This window comes from Helianthus annuus, chromosome 1 (genome assembly GCF_002127325.2).
Source record: "Helianthus annuus cultivar XRQ/B chromosome 1, HanXRQr2.0-SUNRISE, whole genome shotgun sequence".
In the NCBI taxonomy this organism is placed as follows: domain Eukaryota; kingdom Viridiplantae; phylum Streptophyta; class Magnoliopsida; order Asterales; family Asteraceae; genus Helianthus; species Helianthus annuus.
The window spans coordinates 58,388,037-58,397,937 of record NC_035433.2 but is presented as its reverse complement, the minus strand read 5'-3'; the positions used below and the strand labels follow the sequence as shown (position 1 = coordinate 58,397,937).

The following is a 9,901-nucleotide window of genomic DNA, read 5'->3' as shown; positions in this document are numbered from 1 at the left end:
ACTCAGCATTATACGTCACTACTGAGTCCACGTCGTCCTCCACCTTACAAGACAACCATGCCACATCACAATGATTTGCTATCTTAGATAGCAAATTCCCTAAAAGCACAAATTGCTCCCTTGACACACACCAAAAACACTTTTTTAGTCCATCCAAAAGCCAAAAGCCTCTACATAGGCGTCACATCATTTCTATCCGGTTTCACTTTTCACAATGGGGAAATAATAAATGTTTCTTTTATTGGTTAAAAAAAAGAAAAAAAAAATATTTCCACCCAATCCATACCAGTGGAGATGTCCACGGTCCATACCACCTTCTCCATACCCTGACCACTGTAGGGCAATGTTGTGTTCCACGTGAGACCACGGCCCATCTCCATGCGGATATACCCAATGTTCTAAGACCAATTTCGGCGTAGAGTTGGACAAGTGCACGACAGGCTAGGGGGAAATCATTAAATAAATAGGCAAGTTGACGAGTAAGTAATAAAAATGATAAAATCATAGAATAGGCTGTTGACTAGAACCACTTTCAGATTCGGCCACCTCCAGCGTCCTTGGAGCGACACATCACTGTACCCAATGCACGGTTGCGTCGGCGAATATGAAGGCCACACGTAGCGCTAAAATGATTGAAGCGTCGGCCTTGGAGACGACGGCAGACGCATGGGAGACGGCTCAGACACTCCAGTTGGCTCCAAAACGGCTAGTTCACCTAGTGGGTTAAACAGCTCGAGTGTTGTGGCTTCATGTGGCTCCGACGCATGGGAGACGGCTGCAGCCGTTTTAGCCCTTTTTTTAAATAATAATGCACGTGTAAAATGATTTTTTTTGTCTTATTATTTTTTATTCTATAAATACCGAATTTTAGGAACGTTTTGTAAGACTCTTTTTAGTATTTGTATAAAACCAATGTTTAATAGTTACATGAAAAAACTAAGTTTTCTTATTGTTACAACTTGACGTTTTTCTTAGCTAAAAATTGAAGGTACCCATGGACGACGTTACATGAAAGAGATGTTATACGTTTACAATTTAGTGTCTATTTTCTCTCTAGGAGGGTAACCTCTCGGTCCTCCTTGACAAAGGTGGAATACAAGTCTTCTCCTCTGGATATTATTTGTTATATTCATGGTTACAAAAGTCGCTAGGCGCTCCCTAGTCGGTCGACCGGTGAGTTGAGAGTACTCGGCCTAGGCAGAGAGTATTTGGGGAGTACTTGGACATGTTAAATTATAAAGAAATTAGTTTTTGGAAATTAAATATATGTTAAATAACATAAATTTACTAATATTGTTAAATTATAAAGAAATTAGTTTTTGGAAATTAAATATATGTCAAATAACATAAATTTACTAATATCTTTAAAAAATACGTGAAAATGATATTCATTCTTTAATGTGATAGGTATAGAAATTATGTTTTGTTATTTTTTTTAAGTCAAACTCGGTCCGAGTTGACCTACTAGATACGATTTGGCCGAGGTTGACCGCGTTTGACTGATTCCGAGTAATTAGGCGGAGTTAGAGAAAGTCGCATCGGCAGCCTACCTTGTAGCGACTACTCGGGGAGTACTCGGCCTTGAAAACCTTATTTTACAACCATGGTTATATTATGTTTTAATATTTATTTTATGAATTTTATCTTAGTCAGTATTTTGTTAGTGTAAATGTATATTGTATAGGGAAAATAAATAAACTGTTCCATGTATTTTTTTTATTTAGTGAAATCCTTACATAACAATATAAATGAACATAGTTTAATACGTTAAACATTACATAGTCCTAATAAGCAAATGCCATGTACTCATAAATCGTACATAATAACATACTTAAAAATAATTAAACATATTCTAGTTGTTAAAGATGGAATCAATTGAGCAGTTTGAATCAAAACCATCGTCATATGGGTCAAAATCCTCTGGGAGGGTCGGTTCAGTAACAGCTTCTACCGGTTATTGGTGGTCAAAATCCTCTGGGAGAGTCGGTTCAGTAACAGCTTCTACCGGTTGTTGGTTTTCCTTTGGAAATACAATATTAAACACCTAGTTCCAATAAAAAACATCATCGCCATAGGGGTCGACCTCTTGTGGCGGAGTATGTTGAACCAGATGAATTATAGGCTCTTCCGGATGAATATCCGGTTGAACCAGATGAATGACCTGATGGACCATGAACATGTTCTGCCAGTGGAACAACATGTTGAACCGGATGAACTACCTGTTCAACCGGATGAACAACAGCTTGATGCTGATTAACCGGATAAACTACTTGTTCAACCGGATGAACAAGTTGAACCCCATAAACCAGATAAATAATAGGAGGATCTAGATGAAGGATGTTATTTGCATTTTCCAGTGCGTAGAGAAGCCGAATCCGATAGTTTTCTAGTACTTCCTCAGGTGGCGTACCGGGGCGTGGATGCATTTGATTGTTCGATGCGAGATAGTTGAGAAGTTAATAAATTAGTTTTTGTTGTGCTAGTTATATTTATAGGCAGGGCCGGCCCAAGGGTAAGCCAAATGAGGCTTGGGCTTTGGGCCACCAAAACTATAGGACCTCCACAATTTGATAAAACTATAGTTCATTTATAAAAAATTTAGGGTGTGGGTTATCAATAGATTGATGGTTGATAGTGTAGTGGTTTTGTGTATGTATGGATGTTGGTGAGACCCGGGTTCAATCCCTGGTTCAGCATTTTTTTCCTTGTTTTTAAATTTTAACACAATCTTTCAAATAATTACACTTGGGCCCTTCAAGTTTAACTTTCAATTACATACATTTTTTTGGGAAAAATACCACAAGATTTTACTTCGCCTTAGGCCACCAAAATGGTTAAGCCGGCCCTGTTTATAGGTAGTGCTAGTGATCACACACACCATATATTAGAAGGTTAAAAACATAAATTTCAGATGTATACATTAAAAATACATTTCGAATTATTTTACACCCATTTCTTTTTAGCATTTTTTATTTCTACGTGTGTAAAGCTTAATAAATAAAGATAGATACCACATATATTAAGCTTACATAATACAGGGTAAGGTTATTGTAAAAAAGATCAAAGAGAAATGTAAGAAAGAATCTCAGCCATTAGATCTAAATTAATTGAAAAGGGTAAACAAGTAATTTTATCATTAATTCAATTAATTAAAAACTTCCCATAACCGCCACCTTAATTATAATAAGTATATAACACCATTCAGCAAGTATATAACACCATTCAGCATTCAGTAAGTATATAACACCATTCAGTAAGTATATAACACCATTCAGCAAGTATATAACACCATTCAGTAAGTATATAAACCATTCACCAAGTATATAACACCATTCAGCAAGTATATAACACCATTCATTGACTAAACATCTGATCGAAACATATTTTTTTCTCTATATAAGTATAGCAATATGGTACTCATTTTAAAGATAAAAAACGCTCGTTATTATGGTCTAATTTTTTTTTAAAAAAGTTACGTACAAAAAGTTATTGACGTTTAAAAAAGACGGGGGTAAGTTACATGTGCATTACCTAATTTCTAGTGGGTTTAAAAGACTATATTGCCCCTAGATATTTCAAATCAGTCCAAATTAATGAAAATATTTTACAATTTGGTCCCTATTGATCCGAACCATTAAATCTTTTTTACAGGATCCTCAAACACATACATAATTTTAGAACATAAAAGGAACAAGAACATTAAACACTAAGGGTGTCCGGGGCGTACTCGGTAACCCCCTTCGGTGAGCGCCTTCCCCGATCGGGAACACCGCCGCCATCAAAGCGGGGTCCCGATTCGGGGTGTCTTTTGTGTGTGTGTTCACCGATGAAAAATCGCGAGGATCGAGGAAATGTGACCGTTGACAACGGTCGGATAATTAAAAAAAAATTCAAGTTTTTTTTAAACTAATATAAATACCCAACCACAACCATTATTTTTTATACTCTCCAACCAATCTCATTCTCTATATTTTTTTAAACTCTCCAACCACAACCATTATTTTTTATACTATCCAACCAAACCCCATCCACTTTTTATTTTTTATACACCGAGCAATGGAGAACCGACCCCGCGAGGCCAAGAAAAAAAATAAGGGGCGGGTATCGAAACCGTCTCGAGATGGTTCGAGCGGTGCAAATGCTCAACCACAACCCCCTTACGGATACACTTCACAACCTCCGTTTTATTTCCAACAACCTCCACACCCCTCGTTTTACAACACCCAACAACCCAATTTCGGCTATTTTCAAAATTTGCTATCAATGGACGCTCCTCCTCAATCCCCCGCCTTCGACCCATATGCTTATCGTTCTCCACAAGTTCCTTCTACACGAGGAAATGTCGAACGTCCTCTACCTATTGACGAGGACGACGAGGACGATGAGGTAGTGCCCGAAACTTAAAATTTGGGCGACGACGACGAGGACGACGAATATAATGTGGACGAAGACGCGGGCAACGAAGAAGACGAGGCTCGAGAAAAAAAAGGAAAAACGGTGAGCGAAAAATGGACAAAAGAACAAGAAGAGGCGTTGGCGAAGGCGTGGGTACATTGTTCTACCAACAAAAAAAAGGGCAATCAACAAAGTCGCGAAAGTTTTTGGGGTAAAATTTTAGAGCACTTTAACAAAACTATCGGTGGAAGTAATCGGACCGTTCATCAAGTACGGTCTAAATGGAACCCGATGCATGCGAAAATAAACTTTTTCAACGGCCTATACCAACAAGCGGTAAAAATTATATTTTTTTTAACATTGCATATTTTTTATTTTTTTTTCTAAGTTCATACTTTTTTAACACTTTCTATTTTTTTTATTTTATAACATGTAGGATCGCACACGAGCAAGTGGATGTCAAGATCTCGACGTGATGAAAGTCGCGTTAAAAGAATTTAAAGAAAGATTTCCAAGCGGTTTTCAACACATCGAGGCGTGGGAGGTCGTTCGAAAACACGAGAAATGGGCCCAAGTCCCATTGATGGGCGAGGAAGGTGAAGGTTCGGCACATAAAAGAAAGCCGGTTGAAGTAGACTTTTCAATACCGGATATTAACGAAGATCCCTCGCCACAAAGAGCACAACGGCGAGACAAGCGTCAAGCTACATCGTCCGAGGGAAGCTCGGCCGAGTTGGCGGCACAATTCAAAGTGTACACCGCCATGAAAGAAGCGAAGCAAGCGGTAGAATTGGAGGCGATCGAATTGAGGAAAAAAAGAGAGTCGGAGGCTCGCGAGCTCATATCGGTACAAATCGAGACGATGAAAAACTACAATTACGATCGAGATATGAAAACCTTCCTTAAACCGCACGACGATGTTCCGCCAAGTATGTTGCCGATCATCCTAGCCCGAAAGCGAGAAATCGCTAACAAGTACGGGTGGCCATGCGATTTCTAGTTTGAATGTTTTTTTTTTCTAGTTTGAATGTATTTTTTTTTCTAGTTTGAATGTATTTTTTTTTCTAGTTTGAATGTGTTTTTTTTTCTAGTTTGAATGTGTTTTTTTTTTAAATTTAATGAAATGTCTTTTATATAAATTTTTAAACATCCATAATTTTAACAAAAAAAAAAAAATTTTGAACTCACCTAATAGGTGAGTGCCGCCATCAAAATGGGGAATTAGGGGAGTGTATTATGGGAGTTGACGTGGCACCATGTGATTGGTTAGGTGTAAGATGGGGGACTCACCTATTAGGTGAGCACCCCTTACACCCTAATACTAATTAATGAAAGTCAAACCAACCGGTATGTCTTTTCATAATCCTCCATGCATCAACATAATCAAAGGTGCTTTTGTAAATACTTTGGTAAGCACTCAAGGCCAAAGTGATAGCCTCCTCCTAGTACCGAATACATCATCTCTGTTGACAGCTCCCTCGAAAATAATCTCAAAGTTTCTACTCTTGGGCCAATTTGTCAAAATTTTTAGCCAATGTTGGAGAAGCTTCACCAAGGCCCGATCGTAAATTCATGAAACACTCCATCGACTGAATCTCATAATTGAATAGACAGCCCACGCCTTCGATTTGCACAAGCAACCCAAGTCCTCGTTAGAAGCCTTACCTGTTCATTGCTCCAATTGTCTATGTTGTTGAAAGTGTGCTAATTTAAGTGTAGTGTCCTGTATTTATAGTGGAGATTTGCACATGATGAGTATGATGGATATGTTAGATTTTTAATATTAGTTTATATAACTATTTGCAATTATATGTATGCTTGTCATATTTTATATAGATTATAAGGGGTAATATCAAATAAAAAGTTTATTTTGCTTAAGTAGGATGAGAAGGAATCTTAACCATTCATTTTTCAAATCAATGGCTAAGATTAAAGTGTAGAAGAAAGGAGGAGTGTAACGGTATATTGGGAAAATCCTATTTATGGACTTTCTCTCCCCACATGCAATGCACATGCATATTTCACCCCCATTTTTTAAACGTTCATAACTTTTTTATACGACATTATTTTTTCATAAAAATTTCACCATAAAATCGAGCGTTTCTTTATCTTTAATTTGAGTACCATATTGCTATATAAAATATGAAGACTAAAAAAACCCACTAAAATGTATTGTATTTCTATGTTGTATAACATTTTTTGTGCTGAATTTTTGTACTATATTTTTGTACTAAATTTTTTGTGCTGAATTTTTTTGTCTTAAATTTTTTTTTTCTCAATTTTTTGTACTGGATTTTTTTGTACTACATTTTTTTGCTAAATTTTTTTGTGCTATATTTTTTGTACTAAATTTTTTGTGCTATATTTTTTTGTACTACATTTTTTGTGCTATATTTTTTGTACTAGATTTTTTGTGCTATATTTTTTTGTACTAGATTTTTTGTGCTAGATTTTTTTGTACTAGATTTTTTTTTTTGTATTTTTAGAAAACAAAAGGGGTGCCACATGTCAATTTCACTCCTATTTATAAGGACCAAAATGCCCTTGATTCCTACTTTTTAGGAGTGTCACATGTCATCATCACAATCCTTCTTAGGCTACTTAGGCAAAATCCACTTTTTAGTGGATCCTTCCCCTAGACTATAAAAATTACTTAAGTACACAGATTAGTTAAATAATTTACTAGACAAATTAGAAAAAACAAACGCTAGAATTAAAAATCACCCAAGTGATACGAGGGAAAAGTATTTTGAAATACGTAATCTTGAAAGTCTTTTGGATCAACTTGTACTATTGTAATTTCTATTTTCTAAACAGTTTCTTTCTTTGAAACGTTTCGGGAAGAAGTTTGTGACGACATTGGCTGTGAACAACCATCACGATGATGGCCATACGTCTTACACCGACTGCAATGTGGAGGAGTGGGTTCCTATACTTGGGAAATGATTCGGTTGTTTTCTTAAGGATGACCCGCCTATCGTTTAGTAATATGCGATGATTATAGATTAGTTAGTCCATCTGGTATCTCCCATTTTGATTTATGAGGGAGTGGATTTATCGTTTCTGCACATGTGTTTTTGTATACTTCGTTGGTATAACATGACATAGCATAGTGACTACAATCCTTTTCCCTAAAATTCTTGAAATGGGAATCACGTGCCCATATTGAAAACCAGATACTTGCCAAACCCAGAAGTTGCATGTTCGATTCAAGAAATCAACAAAACCACTCTTTTTCATGTCTTCAACATCAAATGTGTTAACCCCTAGAATGAGCAATTCTCTTTTGAATTTTTTCTGCACCCACTCTGTAAGCAGGTGTTTGCCCTGGATACCCTTATTTCGCCGCTCGTAAAACCAATTTTAAATAGATTGTCGGAAGAATTCTATAAGTTTCATGATTGGCATTTTCCTTTGATGTTTAGCTAAAGTGTTGATTGACTCCGCACTATTAAATGTTACATAATGATATCTTTTGCCCGGACAGTATTCTCTTGACCATTTCCCAACCCGATACCTAAAAGTGTGTTACATATTATCAGAACTGCTGCACATAGCGTGTTGAAAGATTCCTCAAAATCGGACTTCTTATAAGCCTTACAAGCCTTCTACCAAAGTGACTCGTGTTCCTTCTTTTATTTGACCGATAAACGTAGGTTCACCATCAAATGACTACAACACAACCCTGAAAGGCTTGTGGAAACCCGAACCTTATCGCTAAGCGTATAGAATTCGCCCGATTAGATATTATCGCCAAATCTGGATGAAAGCCAATACAATCTCTCAGTTTTGATAGATACAAGGTCCAGAAATCACCACACTCAAATTTATCGATACCGTAGGCAACAGGAAAAACCTAGTGTTTCCATCCATGCCAATCGCCAAGAACATCGTTCCTTTAAACTCAATTTTCAAATGCACCATATTTATGATAATAACCAGTCTTAAATTATCAATAAAGCTCTGAATTTGACAATGAATTAATATTAAAAAGTCAAGCTGAGTTTTACCTAACTAAAAAAATATTAAGTACGAAGTTTACTATCATGACCACAACACCAATGGAGACAAAGATCACTTCAAATCGACTCCCATCATCAGTTGAGAATTGAGTAACTATTCCGGGATTTGCATTCTCCAAATTGTAGCAATAGATTGAAAGTTCAGCAAAAGAATTTGTGCTGCTTCCTTGCAGCAGTTCTAATGTGTTATATTTTCCATGCCAAGCTTGCATATAAGTTATTTTGACTTCATTTTTTTGTCTAAAATCTTTGACTATATCGTTGCAATGGTATATACGACCGTTGTCTTTTAATGGTTCTTTTAGTAGGTTACCCAACACCTTTGGGTTTGCTTGATGAAGGTGAGGATATGTCTGCATTTTAGAACACGTATGTTTATTATTAAAATATTTAGCATAAACACACTACGAGATTTTCGACTACATGTCCTAAAACGCCACTCATAATTGTCAACTAAACATAATGCTTCATAACGAGTTTTTGATGATCTATCAACTTTATACTCGAAACATTCTGACAGACACATTTTTCCTAATTCGATTTTCATATCTTTTTTGTTACTGAAAGTATAACCTTCGTAAAACTGACGTGAAGAACCAGATTTAGTTTTAGTGGGAAAACAACCAGGGATAGGATTTTCAAATGAATTTTCAAAAATTGGTTTCTCTCCATCAAAAAACTCATCGGTTTCTAAAATAGGAGCATTTAAATCGGAAATTTATAGGTGTTTGAAAGTGAACAACTAGATGAACCGGCACCAACTTCTGAACAACATATAATTTAAATAGTTCATATGGATTGTTTTCAGCCAACTTGAAAAAAAAGACATCACAATCATTAATTAATTATATGGATCGGATTAGTAAAGATTGACATCTTGTATGATAATCTTGTCACGTTTTGAAGCCGACACATCTCATAAAACATATGTTAAGAAACTATGATATGAAATATTGTTGGAGTTTCTAAAACACATCTAATAGAACCGGCTTCAAACACATATTCAATGCTCCCATTAACGACTTCCCATTTCCCACTGTTGTAAAACACATATCTTACAACCATATTCGTTGATAATAATAAATCGGTAGAAAACGTGAAATTTTGTAGATTCAAGAAAAGTGTGATGAAAAAGTATGGGTTAGGAGAATGAATCTCATTGGGTGAAAAAACGCGAGGAAAATGTATTTGAATAAAGGGTGTAAAATATTTAAAAAGCGTGGTATAAAAGAGAATGATTTTTTTGTAGGGAATCTCAATGCATCAAGAAACGCAAGAGAAGCATTTGATTGTACAGGAAGGTCATGGTAGTTCGTATGGAATTTTGGTTTTTAGAGACGTCCCCAACAATATCGGGAAGCGTCAAAGACATCTCCAATGCGCGGTACCTTTTTTGTTGCGTCTAACAGGTACGAAAGAAAAGCCTTGCGTCTTCGACGCATGGCTTACGTCCGACGGATGCTTCAGGTGGCAGGTGTTTTAAC

At 36.3% G+C, this 9,901-nt stretch overlaps 1 protein-coding gene across 1 annotated transcript; it reads left to right on the top strand.

Annotated features, from left to right (window-relative positions):
• The first annotated feature begins 4,498 nt into the window (after nt 1-4,498).
• On the top strand, nt 4,499-5,398 carry LOC118481262. The gene is made up of 2 exons (XM_035976659.1): nt 4,499-4,731; nt 4,832-5,398. Exons 1-2 carry the CDS (start codon nt 4,687-4,689, stop codon nt 5,393-5,395), a joined length of 609 nt encoding a protein of 202 aa, XP_035832552.1. The 5' UTR covers nt 4,499-4,686; the 3' UTR covers nt 5,396-5,398.
• Nucleotides 5,399-9,901: the final 4,503 nt, after the last annotated feature.